Here is a 20467-nt window from a genome sequence, read left to right as displayed (position 1 = left end):
TTGCACTTTTTAAACGCACCCGATGTTTATAAAAGATACTATAATGGAAGCGTGTACGAGAGGGGGAAAAAGGGGATAGCACAGGGCGCAGTGAAAAAGCGAAAAGTTTTTCATTGTTTCGAATTTTACACGGGCGAAATAAAGCCCGTATGCGCCCGCGCGCGCGCAAAATCCCGCAGTGCGATAACAGTAAAACGCACTACAGCCGGCCGCTGTTGCACTCGAGCTTCTCAACTCCAAAACACGCGGGCTGATTCTCGCGCACTGGCGCGGGGAGTATATAAAAATTACGCAAAACTCGCTACCCACCTCTCTATATATATATGCGTATATTCACTGCACTTGTAGCAGCTAGTTTCGTTTCTATATATATTCCGCGTTCATGCACATGCCGCCGCGGGACGCGTTATGTGCAGTTTAAATGAGCGGCTGTATTATTTAAATGATTTTTCGCGAGTGTCAGCCACAGGTTTGGCTGGCTCTCGAGATTTATGCTGTCCGCGTTTTCTAAATGAGTTTGTACTCGCGAACGAAATTAAAACAATGCGTTTTGTTTTTCTAAATAATTGCATAGAACAAAACAGAGTTTTCCTAATAAACTCGCTTGATCCCCCGAATAAACTCTGTCCCAGGCGTAACACCCCAAAAAAGGCATGTCTACAAATGTATGCCCGATGTAGGTCTATAAACGTATTAGCCGATACATCTACGCGCTCCGAACAGCGCGCCGTATACACGTGTTCCGCACACCGCACGAAAAAGTAGGCTATGCTGCACCAAAACAGGGATAAAATACCTGGAAAAAGGGAATAAGTCGCGTAGTATACACGTAGTAAAAAGGAAACCGAGAGGCATGACATCGGTTTGAAGGGTTGTACACACACACGTATACGTACGCTAACTCGCGTATCTCCAAGATCTATCTGAATAATAACGTGTACGACAACATGTCAAATTATACGGAACCCATGAAAACACTGGTTATACCCAGTCTCGGATTTCAAAGCGTGCGTGCTCGACGCTGTATGTATATTTGAAGAAGATGGAAAAATACGCGAAAATACGTAGGCGAAAATCTCGGGCAGTGCCTGCTAAGGTGGAAAATTTGACTTTTGTTGTTGACGGTGTAATTGCGTCCGGTAGACACGAGGTCAGAGATAGACACCACATCGGCTATCTATAACACATCGCGTTCTCGTTTCGGAAAAATCGAGATCGTCGATTTCCCATAGGAGCCTTTTTGTGAACTACCGGCGGTGCGCGTGCTTTAATTATCATACGCGTGTTCAGCGTTGCATGATAGGGGACAAGAAAAAATACGCGGCTACTATAATCGATCGCCGATCTCTCTTCGTTACGCTTCTTCGCTCGGATGATTGCTCTTATCGGTGTTGATTTTTCAGGCTCGCGTGTGTTTTTACGGACGGGTAAATTTTAGATGGCAACCCTATTTCAAGGCGTTTGTTAATTTATACGTTTTTAAATTTATCACTGTACACAATCTTGAATCCACGTTAAATTTAAAAAAAAGTATCTGATCGCAAAATCTACTTTGAAAAACAAATAAGCCGCGAGAGTATAATAAAGTCGATGCGAATGTTCTCAGCGCAATTACAGCGATTTTTATCGGCCCGCACGCACACATACACACAGACAAACGCATTCCGTGACCGAAGCGTTCCAACTTTCATTTCATGCCACTTTTCTCCTTATCGCGCAGCAGCGCGACTCTCGTCGGTGACAATTAAATCACAGGTGCCGTTGCTTTGATCATGACGGATCACTTCGCGCGCTTACTCATTTATACACAAAGTTCCCGTTGTGCTGTGCCGCCGAGAAAGAAGCGGCTCGGCAGAGGGTTACACACACACACACACATGCAGACGATTCAGTCGTAGAAGTCCTGCTTTGACTTTCAGATTTCCGCGCGATTTTCCAGCGCGTTATTAAGTCGGGTGGATATACGTATACGTGTGCTGTGTGTACTCGAATTAAGGGGGAGTTTTACACGTTGTATATTTCTGCTTCGCAGCTTGTTTTATTATTATTCTTTTCGTCCCCGCGTGTATGTGTGTGTGTACACTTTGTGGCTCTCCTCTTGACGTGATCTTAAATGTTTCGGACTTGTTGCGACTTGTGTTTTACTTTTCGTTATTAAGTGCACGATATACGGGAGAGAAAGAGACCCGGCTCGGAATTAAAACGAGAGCTATTGTTCTGGAAAATTTACATAGTTCGTGCGCTCCGTATATACGTGTGGTATAATACGTCGTGCGATTGTCGGGGAATAATATATCAGCCTACTCTACTCTGTGTATAATTGCGCATCTCTGTGAAAAACTTTTCCGCTATTATATACAGAGTTTATGCAAATTGTCGCGAGTAATAACAATAATAATAAAAGCGCCGATTTACGCGGGTATTATAAGCATCGAAAGGCGATCGACACGGCTGTAAAACAGTAGCGTAATATAATCACTTAAAAGCCCGTCGCGCATAAATAAGCTCGCAGCCATAATTCGCGAATCCGTTCCTCCCACCTTATGCAAATACACGCGGCGCATATACGGGCGACATTAGCTTGCTCGCGCGCGCGAGCTATCATTATATAAGTATACTCGAAATAATCGCGCGTCTAATTTGCATTAAATTTGTTTCATGGGCGGTGGCCTGCTCTCTTCCACTCGTCACTGATGCTGGACAAACTTGCGCTATCCTGGGATCTGCAGTATGTAAGTACACACTGGAATTACAATTAATATCGTTAAGTCGGGGCTGATTGCTTTTCCCGATGCTATCGCCATGGTTTTACGACGAGCAGTCTTTTTGTTTTTAACCTCTATGGATAGGTATGAGGCTGTTGGAACTAGTTCTATCTGTATAACGAGTTTTTGTTCAAAAAATCTAGACGTTTTGGTGCAGATGCGCATCAGCGATTATATTCCGTACTCATTTCGAGAAAACGATATAAAGTCGATGTAACTTCGATTCATCACGCGCGCGGCCGGCGCATAATCCGTAATAGCGGCATCTTCGCCGACAATTCATTAAAAATAAATTTATTACATAAGTACCCAATTATAAACAACATAAAATCACGCCATACATTGCATCGCGGCCTCTATAGCTTACAAAGTCATCGCCTCTCTCGATCTCGCGGCGGAGGAGCACTTTGCGCGAAAAAAGAGCGCCACGAGCTGGGCTATATAAATGAAAATTGGCAGCATTAAGCTTCTCTTCTCTCTGCTGTGTACGCGCAACGTTACGCAAAATTAAACCATTTTCCCGGTCAGCGCGCGCGCAAAGGAACAATGGATTTCTCAATCCAATATCCGCGCTAAGTAAAGGCTCTCTCCCTACCTCTCGATACTCCTGAAAACGATTCTCAATTACGGTCATTACGCGGCGTATCTCGGTACTTTCGTCGGCGGCGATGTATATATCGAAGCGGAGTGTAATTGGCTTCTCTCTCTCTCTTGCGCGCGCGCGCGCGCGAGAAAGAGCGAGTTATAATACACAAAAGCCGATCGCTCCGCGTAAACTTCCGTACGTGACGCGGTTAGGGCCTTTTTAGACTCGATTCTTTTAATGAACTCGTTTAGCGCACGAGAGAGAGAGAGATGCGAAATTAGGCGGATGCGAGGATAGGGCAAATTGATTTTCTCGGAAGATCCAGAGAGAGAGAGGGGGGGATAGGGGAGTCTTATAAGGAAAGTTAGGCAGAAGAGTGGGTGGAGGAGTTTGGGGCTGGGGTTTGTTTTAATGCGAGGATTATTACGGTAATCACAGATATTTTTGGTGGTAAACGGTGGTTGTGCTTGAGATTATTGTTAATTGAATCGTGCGACTTTGTTTTTATTAGGGTCCGGTGTGATTGATTTTTACAACATTTCAATCGTACCTCTTTTAGATGCAGTTTCGCATTGAAAAATTACGTTTCTTGAGTATACAAGTTTTCTTTCAATCTGCTTTGAATATCGGACAAATCAAATTTCGGTAACGAAGACCGCAAAAAGCAACTAAAAAAAAGAACATAAATAGCACACTAATTTCACCTTCGCACCTCCGAATCGAGCCTTAATTCAAGCCACTCCGCTGCGCGACTGCATAGCATCACAGCACCACCGCTGGCAACAGGGGCGGTCGCGTTGCGGCCAGGGTATACGGCTCTCTACAGCCGATCCAGGTATGCGTATACCGCACGGATTTTTGCGAAGCCAGCGCGTGGGCATCTGGCGTGCGGTTGGCCGCTTTGCGGGCGCAGCGCTGCGTCGCTCGTGCATCACTCGGCCGCACACACCGTATTAACCCGCGTGTACACAGCTATATACGTACACGTATACACAGCTATACGCAAGAGGATATGTATGCGATGCCGCTGATGCTGTTTAGGTGCGGAGATGCACGTATGGGGGAGGTTTGCCACGGTTAGGCGCTCTCGCTATTCCGTTGATCTAATTCGAGCGTTCGATGGTTGGATGGAGCTGCGATAGTAGTGGGGTGAAGGATTTTTGGAGTTTATTGCTTTGTCAAGTTGAGAAGTACTCGACAGGCATAAATATTTCGAGGCGAATTTTAAGGCGTGTCTTTCAATGAATGCCGCCAGTCTAGATGACTAGACGGGCGACGACCGGGGCCGGAGCGTTCTCGTGATGCGTCGCTACCCTTATTACGGTCACCTCGACGCGGTCACTTCTACGATATAGGTACAAAGTTATAAATGGCACCATAGAGGTGTATTAGTGTCTATACTTTTGTAGGTAGTACACTTTAGCCATCTATGAAGGAACCTACTGGAGCAGAAAACTTTATTAGTCTGTCCAGATCCGTCGAGGTGAAACGTTGTATTCTCAGTGCACTAAGTTTTGAGAAGGAAGTTAGTCTGCTTGGCATCTCCTTCTCAGTTTGAAAATGTCGACGATCGCTAACACACCGTAAGTACTAAACTAAACGTCAAACTACTGCCTTTTCATAAATACTTTTTCACCATCAGCAAAGAGTTAACGTAACTTTTACATTTTCCAGTACATCGACAAATAACTGAATGAAAACGAAGCTCTTATGCCAGCAGCATCTCATAGTGTTATTCTTTAAACCGGACGATGATACTTAAACTAGAGCGTCACAGTATTTTCTGTGACAAACTATACAATGGCTCCTACATGTTGTATAGCAGTTTGAATTCGGATCTCAACAATACATTCGAGCGATACGATCACTTGTTGCATCAGTCGCTCAGAGAAATTTTTCTCCAGCGCTGCTTCACCAGGAACCAGACAAAACAACTGATTCATGATCAAAAACTCATAATTGAACTGATCCTGGATCAGGAACCCTTACTCTGTAATCAGTTTCCGAAAAATAACTGTGAACAGCTTTCACTTCTTTGGATCGCCGTTTTATCCGGCTACTACAAATCCGCTGAACTGTTGGTCTGCTCCGGTGCTGATGTTAACGAGCCCTTCGGATCTCGTGACCCTCAGATGGTGGACAACAAGTGGACGATTCTCCACGTGTTGCTTCAGATGCAGTCATCGTCGGAAAGCGAGCGACTCGTTCATCTGATTATAGACCATGGTGCCGACTGGCAAACTCGAGACTCCTATGGTCGAACTATACTACACTTCGCAGCGAAACATAATCGAGTACAGTTGACCAATACGCTGCTCGAAAAAGGAGCTGAAGTTAATCTAGCTGATAAGGGTGGCGAGACACCGCTGCTTTTGGCAGCCAGCAGTAAGAAAGCCAACGAACTTTTGCCGTTGTTAATGAAACATGGAGCCGACTTTACTGCCAAGAGTTCGAGAAATGATAACATATTACACCGACTCGCATTTAACAGTGAGGATTACGCAGCTCATCTGGCTCTGGCCAAGATCTTGATAGAGAAGGGCGTTTCTCTCGAAGATAGAGAAGTTCAGAACCAGTATCAGCCGATACACCGGGCCGTCATGAGTGGAAATAATGAATTCGTAAGTAGATAACTTTTTGTACTTCTACACCCTCGTAGAAAATACGCCATAAGATATGGCCGGTCAATAACTGCTGGCCAGATTTTTCTTAGCATAATATGTCAACATAATATGCCCACATTATGTTGAGTACTTGACTCCACCAATGGATTTATAACCTAAAATCCATAAACTTAATAATCAAATTTCTTTTAACGCAGTAAATTCTAAAATTATTTACGTTTAAAAAAAGGATTTTGCAATAAATTTTGAAAATACAAGGCAATGTGTTAAGAACAGTAACCTAACCTTGAATATTCATACATACAAATTTACATATAATCACACTCAAAACTCACTAACACACACGCGCGCGCGCACACACACACACACACACACACACACACATATATATATATATATATATATATATATATATATATATATATATATATATATAATATTCTGGCATGCGTGTTTTTATGTTAGTGTGAATATTAGAAACAACATCAGGTGAAATTTGTGTGTTCAAGATTATCAACAATGAAGTGTAAAAGTGATGATCTTGACAGATATTCTCCCAACTCATTGTTCAGTCAGTCGCAAGCAGTATCTATCATTATATAGCCTTATATGCAGTGTATTCATGCAAGATGTTTAATTTGTGATGTACATGCTTATTTTATTATGTAAAAACAGGCTAGCGTAACAATTTTTGCTTGTCTGTCTTCACTAGCTGACCCACACCGCAGCCCATGGCTCCGGGGGCAAAATTTACACATGGGTGTTTACGTGAGAATTTAAACTACAGCACTTGAGATAAAGATAAGTGGATATATTGTTTTAACAGCTTGAAACAAATCACCATGCAAAATTTCAGCCCTCTAAGTATGATAGATTTTAATTGACAGCAAAATCAAATTCTCAATGATTGTACGATTACTTTTTTCAATTTTTCTTTTTGCTCTCAATTAAAATCTATCATACTTAGAGGGCTGAAATTTTGCATGGTGATTTGTTTCAAGCTGTTAAAACAATATATCCACTTATCTTTATCTCAAGTACTCTAGTTTAAATTTTCATATAAACACCCATGTGTAAATTTTGCCCCCGGAGCCATGGGGTTCGGTGTGGGTCAGCTAGCAAAGACAGACAAGCAAAAATTGTTACGCCAGCCTGTCCCTACATAATAAAATAAGCATCTACACTACAAATTAAACATCTTGCACGAATACACTGCATATAAGGCACTATAATGATGAATACTGCCTGCGACTGACTTGAACACTGAGTTGGGAATATCTATCAAGATCATCACTTTTACACTATCATTGATAAAATCTTGAAAACACAAAATTTTTGTGTTGAGTGTGGTCATGTTTGTAGGTATGCATAAATATGTGCAAGGTTAGGTTGTCATGTATAAAACGTTCGCCATAATTTTATGGCATATTATGCCGACTTACCGTCGCATGTTAACAGGGACATATATATGGCCACATAATCTGGCTACTGGGCATAAAATTTGGCATACCGTGGCCATATTAGCCTCAATTTCCTACGAAGGCAGATCCGAGTAAAAATGTAGACTACAGGTTACATTATACTCTGGTAATATAATAATAATTAACTCATTTTTTGTTGTTTGTTTTGCAGTTGAAGCTCTGTTTGGCTAGCGGCATAGATGTTAATTCGCGGACGAGCAATGGCGAATCTCCACTCTACCTTGTGATCAGATGTCACATAACATCGCGCGCAGTACTCGAAACTTTACTCAGTCACGGCGCGAGCATTCATCTTAGGACATGCGAAGGTAGGACAGCGTTGCACTGTGCCTGTGAAAAACTCAAGGAAGAGATAATCTGGCTACTCCTGTCCGCCGGCGCGGATATTCTCGCCGAGGACAACAACGGCAACACGCCTTTCTCTTTGATCGATCGTCAAATTTTTGACAACCGAATGAAGATCGATGAGGATCTCAGCATCAGACTAATGATAAAACAGCTGGCTCTGAAGCGAACTTCGTCGTCCATCGCATTGAAGGACGAAATCATCATCAGGCGACATTGGAAGTTGTGGGACTACTATAAAGACTGTGTCTTGTATGCCTCTAGGATGAAGTTTACGAGGTTTATGAAGAATTGCACGTTTTTTGATCTTCTTGCGAAAAACCGACGTCAAATCGTTGCACTTATCCGACGACCCCAGTTCGAGGCAAATTTCAGGTTTTATGATCTCAACGGATTCGGCATGTATGCGGAAGATATACGCGTAGCTTTCGAGCGCGGAATTTTTGTGCTGGAAATGGAGGAAATTATCGACAATGCTGGTGGATTTTGGCCTTGGATGATTGTAAGGAGCATAGCTGGCCACGTGCCTGATGACTATGGCATGAATATGAGAAGCATCTGGAATGAAAGAAAAGGAAGCGTTACAAAGACAAAAGAAGAAGACAGACTAAGCAGATTACTTGGTGTTTCATAAACCTCTGCACTAGTTCATGCGATTCGTCATGTCAAAAGGTATACATGCTGAACGTTCTCCCTGTTGAAACCTGCTCTCTGCAATGTTCACTGTTGATAATGTTGAGTTGTCTTCGGAGAGGCTCGTAGTCGTGAGTGATACTCCGCGAAAATACCTCTCATCGTATGTTGAGATCACTTTTAACGGTCGAGCTCCAAGCTTTGGAGTTTATACTACTTTTTAATCTATTCAATAAAAGCCTTGTAAAGATTATATTTTATCTTCATCTTTTAATTATATTATACAAAAAGAAACATATGGGCACCTGTTAACTCCGTTCTCGCGTTATTAGACAGTCAAATACAATTTCCTGGATTTTTTCATACTTATACGAAAACATCGATTTGATTAGTAGCGCTCGCAACGGTCCTATCCGACGCTCAGTGCAATCGCACACCTTCACACTGCAGAATCCAAGTCGAATCGAGCGCCGGAAATTCGCGCAGCTGTGTGCACCAAATGAGCCTATAAAACGCCCGAGGCTTCGAATCGCCTTTTTTTCTGTTGGCTTCGCGACGGCACAGCCGATGACTTTATTGCACGGCAAGGAAGCTGCGTGCCGTGGCCCTTATATGGGCCGTTGTAAAGCTTATTTTTCGCGCGTGTGAGTGTGCAACGTAAGGTTTTTGTGTTCGGAATGGCTTTTGAGTATATTGTGCAACGGTATTAGATTTAAATAAAAATACACATTTACAGTTTGACAATTATATTTCTTACGCGAAGAACGAAAAAAATTTTAAACCAGCGATCGAATCATAGTCTCCTTTAAAAAGCCAAGTAACAGCCTCGCGCCTATTCCCGAATAAAAATTCATCTCCGCGTCAAATCTCAAGACAGGCACGTCACGGCTCGCGCTAAGTATGTCATTCTCAGGCGTCGTTCCGCCTACGAATGAGCCGCGTGATCATCATCACCCACGGCGTCTATTCCAATTTTATAGATCGAAGTGCCGTCGCATAGCTCCTCGTCGCGGCAAAGGAGAGCGAGACGCGCGGATTGCTGATTAGCCGAGCGAAGCCTTCGCGCGCATATAATGGCCGTACGTGCTTAGCTTACTTAGATCGCGATGGCTCGCTGCAAGGCGAAACCCGATCGATTCTTGTTCGAGCTTGAATAGATCGATTGTCCGGATATTTTCGCTCGTGCGTCAGTCCTTTTGTGAATTTTCGTACGTTTCGAATGTACATACGCACCGCCGCCGCCGTCGCTGTTACATTGAGCTTTTTGGACAGTCGATGACGCGCGCGCTGTGCTTTGAATTTCAAATAACGCGAGTCCTCTGCTCGAGAGAGCCGCGGCTGTGCTGTACTAATTTTTATTGCAGCTCTCACGAGTAATTGATATGCCGACGGGGAAAATCGGAGAGCGAGTGTGTCTTTTTTCTCCTGGCTTGTCGGAGATTTAATGGCGATTTAAATGTCGATATATAAGCGGCGGGCCGTTCGTTAGGCTGAAGCGTATATTGTCGAGGAATCGATGGAATGTAAATTTTTCATTGTGTGTACGCGTCGATAAGATATTGACGAGGATAGAGGAGAATATTGTGTCGTTTCATCGACGAACATCGAAGGTCCGGTAGAGTACATTGAAAAACTCTCAAACCGCGTGAAATAATTTATCCGATGAGCTTATTTCGTCAGGATATGACGAGCTCAAACCCGGAAGAAAATCGACAGCAAAGCCAATCGTCGTGCGTCCTTAACCGGCGCAAGTGTGGATCGACGTTCTCGTGGGAAAGTCGATGCGCTGGACTCGGGAGGCATATACGCGGCCAGCGGTTCGCTCTAATTGAGCCAAAAGAGAGGGTGACCGGTATAAGTTCGCTGAAAAAAAGTTGACGAACCAGTAATGGTCCCTTTCCTTGAGGTTGTGGGTGGATATGGAAAGTTGAACGTGTAAGATAGTGGTTGACAGGATGTGATACGCCGCGTATGTACGTTACTTCAAGTTGCGACTATTTATCTAAGAGGAGTGATTGCTGCGAACGACCGTATCGGTGAATACAAATTACATCGATAATGAGTTACAAAAGCACACGGAGTTTTACAATTTGTTCTCAATATGCACAAGGTTTTTAATCAAATATGATTCGAGTAATGAAAACTGGACTCGGCAACCATATATCGTACAGCCGATCGGAAATTGCATAATAAAGTATCAAGACGTCGACTTTCAAAAGTTCTTACTTTATAGGCGGAGTATGACACCCGAGCCATCAATAATTCTCAAAAGCAGTCGATTTCAAATCGAGTCACCGCAGTTATCCTCAGCTTCCATATAATAACAAATTTAATCCTCCAAAAACACAAAGAACATTGCACGAGCACACGCACGAGCGATATACACCTCTCCAGTCTCGTGTCGCAGTGTACGTTCGATCGAGCGCGTTTTCTCGGCGAAAACGCGGGCACAATGGCGCCTGTCAGAGTGCACGCGCTCGCGCGACCAAAATCCAATTTGCATGAGCCGCGCCGGAGTAGAGCCCAGTGGACGAGGTAATTGGTGCACAGTGGGGATTAGGGCCGCGGCGTCGCCGGGGACAACCGGTCAAGTTTCGACTTCCTCCTTCTCTCTCTCCAACACTGGCTTGTCTCTGGATCTTATACCTCTACGTATCCGCGTGCACAAACAAACTGCCGCTTTACTTTTGTTTTCCTCGGTTTTGTGCGCGGGTATTGTGTGGGTGACATCGATTCTCTTTTTCTTTTTTAAGTTTCTTAGTGCAGCCGGGTGGCTCGTCTTTTGTTCGCTCGACGACGTTTTCGACGAGTTCGTCGCTGCGCAATTTGTTGGGAATCTGTCCGCGCAGCTCCAAAAACGAATAGTTTTTTTCCTAAACACTAATAGCTATAGCTTTATCCAAAATAAAAAAACCATCAAACTCGTAAATCACCGAGTCAACATCGAATATCATCATTACTTGCCGAACCGACGGAATAAATAACGATAATCTCTCCCTATGACACACTTACAAGTGATTCCCGATAACTCGCGCGTATAACCGCATAAAAAGACGAGCCCGCGCTTTAATCCCGCATCGCGCGTGCACGCTGAAAATTCCTCGAAACTTTTATGCGCTGCACACACACACACATACGGCAGCTTTATCGTATCCCCGCCATCGGCTCCGCATAAATCCCGTTTCGGAAATCAACGGAAGTAATTGATATTCGTTCGCATCTCTTTCGGCAAAAGAAATAAGAACGCGAGTGAGGGAGAGCGAAATCTACGGCTGTCGAAGCCTATAAATTCGATATTAATATCGCAATATTTATCGAGAGTCGCATAATAAAGTGTTCGCTTCGTTCTCGCGAGAAAAACGTCCGTTTGCATAAAACAAATCTTTTATATAAAGCGAGAGAGCTGCGTCCGCAGGAGGTAGAAGAAGAAGGTGGTGGAGGAGGCAGAGGGAAAGGAGAGGAAGAAAAAGGAGCGGGACGCTCGCATAAATACGTATGCGCGAGCGCAAACAAAAAGCCCACAAAGGACTCCGCGCGGCGATACGATCTTGCGGCATGCAGATACGAGCATACTAATCTCTGGGTCTTCTCCCCCCCCCCCTCTCTCTTATTCTCTCTTCTTCTTTCTGGTCTGCTTGACCGGCGGCGAAAGAAAGCCAGATAAACGGAGATACAGAGATGCGGCAAGGAGAGTCTATTCTCTTTTCTCCTCTGTGCAGCGCTTAGCCAGCCTTAATTCACTCCTGTGCTCTCTGCTCCTTGCGCGTTCAATACTTTTTCTATCAGCTCTTAAATTATCTATCTCCAGCGCGCGCTGAATTCTCTCATCAATCGAAGCAAAATAGGCCAGCCCAGCTATAACAATCCCAATCCCGAGTCATCACGCAGTCGAGCATACATCAGTCGATAATCCAAATCCCAGGGAGAGAGCTGAGAGAGATCCGCGAGAGACGATGGTCTGCACACAGCATCGAATACTCGTCGTCGTCCGGTCGGCTGCCGTCGGCAGACAGAGGGAGAGAGAAACAGCGACGATGGTAATTCCTCGTCTGCAAGGAATCGTCCTCGTTGTCCTCTGGAATCTCCATTTCGGTACAAGAGCCACACGGCCAGTTTCAATTTCGTAACGCCGATCCAATCATGTAAATCAGGGCCCGAGCATTATTAGTGCGCGGACGACCCGATCGAACTTCACTTGTGTCGACGCTATAGCTCCGGCTTTGCACAGTCCAATGGAAAAACGACGAATATGGGGGTGTGGGAAAGAGACGCGGAGGTTATCGAGGGATGTTTGTTAGAAAATTGATACTTTATGTTTGGAGGAACGTTTTCGTCGTCTAAAAAAAAAAACTTGATCACACGGTAGCTGGTATGGACACAAAAAATGCTGATTCTATAAACAGCGTGTAAGCGCCCGGATAAAAAGCTGGACGACACAGCGCGGAAAAAGAGTGTAAGCAGAGTAATGGATAACCAAAACCCAGAGTAAGAGATAGTTAATCAGAAAACAAGAGACTGAGAGACAGGAAAAGGGGGGGGGGGGATGAGAAGGAGAGTAGCTGTCCGAGCGAATCCAGCGCCAGCGTCCAACTAATCCGGGGTTTACCTAATCGCCCTGTCCTCCCGCTCCTGTTCTGCTCAGCCTGCGCGCGATCCTCTTTCTCATTCTAGAGGGAGAGAGAGAGAGATTCGCCGGGAGCTATATATGGCCGGCTCGCTTTCCCGAAAGCGGCTTACCGATTTCAGCCCTTTGCCGGTGAATCCTGTACACACACACACACACATACTGATCGCATATCGATCCGATGCGAGTATACTAGTATTTTTCTGACTTCGGTGGTTCTCCGTACGACCGACAGATGGCGCATCGCAACTCGCAATCGAAATCGTCACCGCCGCGTTATACATATAGGACCGATCGAGAAGAATCGTCTTCTTCATCCAAAATGTGGGTGAACGTAAACTTTTCGAGGGGCAATTGGGAAGAATTTTACGAATTCATGCTGACCTCGATAGCCACGTTCATCGTCATGTATAACTTATTACACTGGATCTCCTCAATAAGACAGTGAATCCTCAATAACCCTTGAACATCCAATAATCGAACAAAGCAACAAAAACTCCGCACTGCTGCAATTTAAGTCAAAATTGAAGAACTTTGTTCTACAATTTGAACTCGTTCGTTATTTTCGTTATTTTGTAAATCTTCAATACCTTGAGTAATAATTTTATTTTGTAAAAGGGCCTCCTGCCCGTATAATTTATCAATAAATAAATAAATAAATAAAAAGCGTATGCGTAATCAGCGCTAAGCACCTCTCCGAGCAAATAATAAACTCGTCTGTTACGTCGCTACGCAGCGAATACATCCCACGCGAGAGCGCGAATCACTGCGCGCGGTGGCGAGTGACGGGCTAATGGCCGACTGATGGCAATGTCTTGTCTGGCGTCGCGGCTCGGTGAAACCACCTGCCTCTCTCTCTCTCCCTCTCTCTCTCTCTCTCTCTCTCTCTCTCTCTCTCTCTCTCTCTCACATTCAGCGTCTGTAGCTCGATTTGCATTCGCACTCAGAAAGTCGCCTAATTGCCGAGCCTCCCTCGAGTCGGCCGCCGCGCGGACGTCACTTACGCGCTTCCTCTCTCGGAATGCGAGCTTTGCGCACGTGCGCGCGTTGGCTCGAGACATTTCGTTCATGATTATTTTTCACTGAGTATAACGTTCTAACGCTGGATAATAAAGCGCTCGCGCGCACACCTGTCATCTAATCGAATCACCGCCGCAACGATCCTTCCGATCCATTTGCGCTAATTATCCCGATTAGATCGAGCCGACACAGCTGCAGCGCGGCCGCCCACGCAAAAACCGCTCCATCCTAATACACTCACAGACACAACAATCCCACTTGATTAATCTCTCTCTCTCTCTCTCTCTCTCTCTCTCTCTCTCTCTCTCTCGCTCTCTCTCTCTCTCTCTCTCTCTCTCTCTCTCACCGGCACTTCCCCATTGAGACACACACACACACTCACACATAGACACTCCGCAATCGAAACTTTTTGCTCTGTGGCTCCCCCTCATTAGCACTAAGCGTACAATCGTTCGAATTAATCAGCCGCGCACAGCGAGGCGCCGCAGTGCTGCAGGAAACGAGCGTTACGCGTTTCCTTGGCTCGCTGACGATCTGCGTATTTGCAGCGAAGAACGAGTGTCGGAGAGCGCGCGATGTGTCGATATCAGTCACAGCTCGTTGGCAGCCAGCGACGCGCGTAGCTTTTTCCGTAAACGAGGAAGCGTATAGCAGAGAGCCGTGAGTCAGGGCGGTTCGTGTATTTCAATCTGCCGCGGAGATGAGCGATCGAGATAGCATTGTGGATATCAGGCACAGTGGATCGCAGGTGGGCGGAGAAATGCCGGCGTTGCTGCGTTGTGTTTTGCCGCGGGCTATGTGCGTCGGCAATTGAATTTCTGCTGCAGGAGAGAGAGAGAGAGAGAGAGAGAGAGAGAGAGATGAGCGAATGCGAGTTCTCGGCTTTTTTCAGCTTGTAGCTCGGCTTGTACTGACGAGGTGTATCGTTAATTTTTCATTGTGTTTCACTGATTTTCCTTATTGGCTGCTGATGTACAGAGAGGAAGAGATCTCAATGCAATCGCGGAGATTGCTCGAGGATTCGATTGTCGAAGAACGAGTGTGTTATTTGCATTTTACACTACGCATATATTTCAAAATATTAAAAGAACAAACGCACCAATTTTCGACATCTCGCCGGCGATTTCATAAAAGTTCGTGCTAATTAGAATCTCACCACCTTCATCCTCTCTTGCCCTCATAATATTATCTCAGCTCATCCAGACACACTGCACATATAACGCAAAGAGCTGCAGAGAACGCGTGCGGAATGTGTTTCTCGCTCTCTCTCTCTCTCTCTCTCTCTCTCTCTCTCTCTCTCTCTCTCTCTCTCTCTCTCTCTCTCTCTCTACGCGCGCATAATTACTTTTTTATTTTCGGCTGCTCTATGCCACACCGGGCGTACAGTACTATACACACACCGACGAACAAAAGAATCGCACTTGGGATTGCAACAGCCTCGCACGAGTCCGGCTAATACAGGCACACACGCGGAAGGAAAATTTTCAGCGGAGAGAGAGCGAGAGAGCGAGAGGGAGAAAAGGGGTAAGAGGGCGGCAGAACAGGATGCGGGACGTGTCATTAGCATACGTATACGCCTCGTTGCTTTATGATTTATCCGTCGGCTGCCGCGTAACGCTAATACGAGCTCTCTGCTACGTTCTCTCTCTCTCTCTCTCTCTCTCTCTCTCTCTCTCTCTCTCTCTCTCTCTCTCTCTCTCTCTCTCTCTCTCTCTCTCTCTGCCTTTCTCCATCTCCTCGCGCCTTTGCGCGAGCGCGCGCTGTTTCCAGCGCGAGTTTTTCTTTTCTGCTCTTTGCGCGAAGAGAACGAGAGAGGGAGCTTGTTTTTGGCTTTTGGAGCTGCCGCCGCCGTTGCTGTTGCGCTCTGTGTGTGGGTGTTGTTTTCTTATTTTCTCCAAGGATATGCCGGCGTGTTGTACTTTGCTTTGAGTTTGAAATTATGACGATGGGCTTGAATAAAAATGAATATTCGCAGCGCTCGCTGTGTGTATATTCTTGCTCGTAGTGTGGAAAAAACGTTTGTTGGTAACTCGGCGTTGTGAAACAATTAATTAATCAAAACAGTGAAGTCATAGTATACTTACTAACTCTTCCACCCGCCCCATCCAACATCCTCAAAGGAAGACACGTGCCCGAGGCTTCCTTCTAGGAATCGGCCGAGCGGCAAAAAGGAACTTTGCCGCGCGGTGCGTCCAGCGCAGCCTTTTAATCAATTTACCGCGCGCGAACAGAAAAACTCGGCACGCCGGTAATCACCTGTGCAGGAATGTCTCTTTCTGCCTCGACTATACTCGTATGTGTGTATATAGTCGCTCTCGGATTCTTCTTATTTTCATACGGCGAATCGGCTGTGCGCTTTGTTTTGCGCGATCAGCGGGAGGCGCAGCTTATACCCAAAGATTTAATGTATGCTCTCGACATAAGACGACGCTGTTTGTGTTTTTATAGATTCAATTGCCGTCGTGGCTCTTTTTTTGCCTTATACAGAGGCCGATGACGAGGATGTAGCGAGAAAAAGTCTGTTTGGTCAATTAAGGATCGGCTGTGGCTCGCGAGAGAGAGAGAGAGAGAGAGAGAGAGAGAGAGGGGGAGAGAGATCAATCTGCAGGTATTAATTTAGCGTCGCCAAACCGAGCTGCGGTTTGAAAATCTCGCGCGAAATCCCGAAAAATTCGAAAAATCTCCCCCCACAACAACAAAAAGCCTTTGCTTTATAAGATCGCGAAGTCTCGCGGTACAACGCAAGAAGTCCCTTTGCAGCACCAGCCGAAAGCGCGGAATCCCCGGGAAAAATTTGGAACGCGCGGAAGAATCCCACGGGAGCTCGCACTAAATATTGCGTTCGCGCGGGGACACGTGTAAGCCGGGAGAGAGAGCAGCCGGATTCCGCTGATCGGGACCGGCGATTATACGCTAATTCAACGCAAATTCCGCCGCGAGACTCGCAGGGCAGATATCTGTATCGTGAGCGAGCATCGCGAGCAGCCGCAGAGGATTGTGTGGATGCTACTGCTACTATCCTGTTCTTTCTCTCTTGAGATGGAGACCTTAGTCTCGGAGACTTTGCGGATTGGATAATGGGTAAGGAGAGCTGGATGCGAGATTTGTTTCGATAGAATTTGAGGGGGAGGTGTTCGATTGGGTCCATTACGCGTTATTGTTTGATAAAAAGTCGAAAACTGTTTTGTAATTTATTCTCGTATATAGCTGAATCGAACATATTCATTCACAAGCAGACGTTCAATGAACCAGCCAGCCACTCGGAATTAACGAAGAAAAAAAGTCAAATCCTCGCTTATCCATCTCAAGCGTGAAAATCCAGACAACGTTAATTCCGTCTTGTCGTCCGATTCAGGGAACGCGGGATTAACCCCCGCGCGTCCGTCGTCGCCGGTTCTCCATTCATCGGTCTCTCTCTCTCTCTCTCTCTCTCTCTCTCTCTCTCTCTCTCTCTCTCTCTCTCTCGCCGAAAATACGTGTCGACCGAGAACAGCTGCTCCTGTCGTGTCGACGTCGACGATTGCGCGCCGAACCGCTTCCGTCGAGACGACGAGCTTTCTTTCGTCGCGCGCGCAGAGATTCGCGTGTATCAGAAACGAGGGAAAAGGGGGTTTCGGCTGTTTTACAAACGCGCCCGACCGGTGTAAAAATGTTGTTTGGTATTTTTGTACGGCTCAGCCGTGTTGGCACACGTGTTGTTGACTTGGTTCTGAGATTCTTCCCGCGTGTTTCAGTCGTGTCCGGGTGCGAGAAGATTTTCTCGGGATGGTTCTTGTTGAAAATAATAATCAAGCAGGGTATAAATTCTCACGGTGAATATATTTATTAATACAAAAAGGAACAAGAAATTAATACAAGTATGACAGCGTAGTCAGATGTCAGTGAAGCGTTCGACTGGACAATTGCTCGCTTGCTCGATTCGGACTGAACTAACTGCTATCCTCTGCTGAGGGTATTACAATACCTCGGTGACGCGGTCCTACGGCTGATCGCAAGAGGGACGCTGCCGATATCCAGGTACGCGACGATGCGGTCGAAGCGTAAGCGGACGGACCCTTCTTAATAGCCCCCGCTGCCCACCTGGGTATCATAAAAAGCGCTCCTTCTTAATACCTAATTGCCGTGTTTGTCGCACGTATTTTTCGTAGGCAACAAACAGACCGCGTCTCCGAGAAGCTTATCATTATAAAACGGACAGATGCGCTGCCGAGTTCGGCCACGGACTCGGCACGGCGTCTGTTCTTGGGTTTTCCCAGCTACAATAAAACAAGAACTGAATAATATTTCAAAATACTAAAACTAAGTTTTAACAAAAACTCCAACAGTTCTTAAAATTAATTTTGATTTTGTTATTACTTTGGCGAATATGCGCGGCTATTAACGAGAGAAATTTTACTGTGTTTAGACAGCGCTTCACTGGGGAGCCAAGCACGGGGATGAGAACATCGTGAAGCTGATCGCGGGTACCTGCAAAGACTGGATCAAGAGTGTCAACGAGACTTCGGTGAGTCGATCAATGATTGAAAATGATGAGAAAAAAAAACAACAATTTTATCAAACAACTAATACATTTTGTCTGCTCTTTCCAGAATGGGGTAAGTCACATAACCGCACTGAAGCTTCCACACAATTCCAAGAAGAGAAACAAATTTACATTCGCGCAAGAACCGGCAATCTTGCCCCGTATCCTCCTCAGGATCGACATCATCACTCCGATCTCTCCACCGCGATGATCTCTGACTAATTACCGATGCTGTCTTAATTGTGTGCACCGACTACATGCTCAACCTCCCTGATCGCACTAATTGAAGCCTCTCGCAATATAAGCGCGCCGCAGTTCCACACAGCGGCACGATTTCTCACGTTAAAGCCCATCCGTCCATCCTCGCATCCCCACCTTAACTTTCCGAATAAAAGCCTCGGCCTCGTCGTGATCGAGCGAGTGCACTGTACATATATAGCTGCAATGCTCTTCCGTCTCGTGACTGCAGAGGAGCCGAAACGGCGACCTCAAAGAGATGCCTAGATACAGCTCTTTCTCGGCGCAGCGGCGACGACTCGATAAGGACATCAGCGGTCCCCGCATACACACACACACAGACGTTATATATATACGCAAAACGAGGCCAGCGCGATAGGATCGGATGTGTGTGGTCCGGCGTTTTATACTTGCGACGCGAGCGTAAGAGCTTATATAAGTCGCGAGCGCGCGCAGCCCCCCGTGTGCTCGTTAGCGGTCCGCGACAAACACTGTAAGGTCGACCCTTTTCTCCTGCGCCGTCGGGCTGATGCTGCAGGGAATACGAGCGAGGGGATATGCAGGAGGTATAGCGCGAAATTCCGAGAGGATGTGCTCAGCAGCTTTGTTTGGCTTTCGGTTTGGTTTACGTGAATGTATATACGAAAGTTTCGAAAATAATCAGCCAGGAAAAAACCCGTCGAAGCACTCTCCTCCGCAGCGTCAAAACAGACGACCCACTTCCGCGCTTTTAATAAAGCTCTCGGCCAGCCCCTTATAGCACGAAGATCGATTCGCCCGTCACTAGGCCCATCGTCCAAGCTCCATCATCCTCCTCCTTTTTCCCGATACAGCGTGCGCCGCCTATCTAATTTTTCACGGCTGCGTCCCTCTCCCAATTTCCAGTGCCCCTTCCGTTAAAAAAAAGAGAGTCAGCCCCTTAAAAAGGAGCGAGAGAAAAAACGACGAGAGAGGAACGTCCGAGAGCGGTGACAAGCCGACCATCCTACGCGGGGTTCGTTTGTCTCCCGGCAGCTCATTTGTTTTGCGCGCTGTAATCGGAGCCGAGCTGTCGACGCCGCGGCACCTTCCGCTCTCTCTCTCTCTCTCTCTCTCTCTCTCTCTCTCTCTCTCTCTCTCTCTCTCTCTCTCTCTCTCTCTCTCTCTCTCTCTCTCTCTCTCTCTCTCTCTCTCTCTCTCTCTCTCTCTCTCTCTCTCTCTCTCTCTCTCTCTCTGGCTCGCGCGCGTTCCGTAGCCTTCCTTCCATCTCCGCCGGTAGTAGGTAACTCTTATACCTATACCTCTCACTTGCCTGACTCTTCGTCTTCTTCTTCTGGCGGCGCTGGTGGTAGTTCTTCTTCCTGCTTCTGAGGACACGCCGACGTGCAGAGAGTAGAGTGAGTGTACGGGACGACGACTGTCTCGTTGCTTCTCGCGGGATGGGGTGGTCTGCTTGGATTTGCGAGACAGGAGGTCTTCTCGCCGGATTTGGAGAAAGAGCCGAGATTTTTGGAATTCGCGGGTCGGCGTGAATTCGAATGAATCTTTTTTATGCTGTAATGACTTGGAATTAACGCTTTTAATTCAATGTTTATCAATAAATGCGGCTACTTGGTGTACGGTCGATAAAACAGTTTCGTTTACAACCACC

General features: G+C 46.1%; 2 protein-coding genes across 9 annotated transcripts in view; both read left to right on the top strand.

The window, feature by feature from the left end:
- LOC100121368 (ankyrin repeat domain-containing protein SOWAHB) overlaps positions 1-20467 on the top strand; it is a 110616-nt gene that overhangs the window by 80174 nt on the left and 9975 nt on the right. For 7 of the 8 annotated variants that reach the window (XR_513104.4, XR_513103.4, XM_008218440.4 and 4 more), the window contains 3 exons: positions 14871-14876; positions 18484-18582; positions 18668-18673. Coding sequence is in view for 6 of the 8 variants with exons in the window: in XM_008218440.4 (XP_008216662.1) it covers positions 14871-14876; positions 18484-18582; positions 18668-18673 (111 nt within the window). In the remaining 2 variants the exon portion in view is untranslated. Of the gene's footprint in view, positions 1-2729; positions 2733-14870; positions 14877-18483; positions 18583-18667; positions 18674-20467 lie in introns of all 8 variants that reach the window. The other variant, XM_031923041.2, reaches the window with a different exon arrangement.
- LOC116416125 (serine/threonine-protein phosphatase 6 regulatory ankyrin repeat subunit A-like) lies at positions 4637-13692 on the top strand. The gene is made up of 3 exons (XM_031923065.2): positions 4637-4934; positions 5026-5972; positions 7608-13692. Exons 2-3 carry the CDS (start codon positions 5103-5105, stop codon positions 8433-8435), a joined length of 1698 nt encoding a protein of 565 aa, XP_031778925.1. The 5' UTR covers positions 4637-4934; positions 5026-5102; the 3' UTR covers positions 8436-13692.

Source organism: Nasonia vitripennis, chromosome 1 (assembly GCF_009193385.2).
Source record: "Nasonia vitripennis strain AsymCx chromosome 1, Nvit_psr_1.1, whole genome shotgun sequence".
Taxonomy (NCBI): Eukaryota; Metazoa; Arthropoda; class Insecta; order Hymenoptera; family Pteromalidae; genus Nasonia; species Nasonia vitripennis.
The sequence above is the reverse complement of the archived record's forward strand: the minus strand, read 5'-3'. Positions and strand labels throughout refer to the sequence as shown.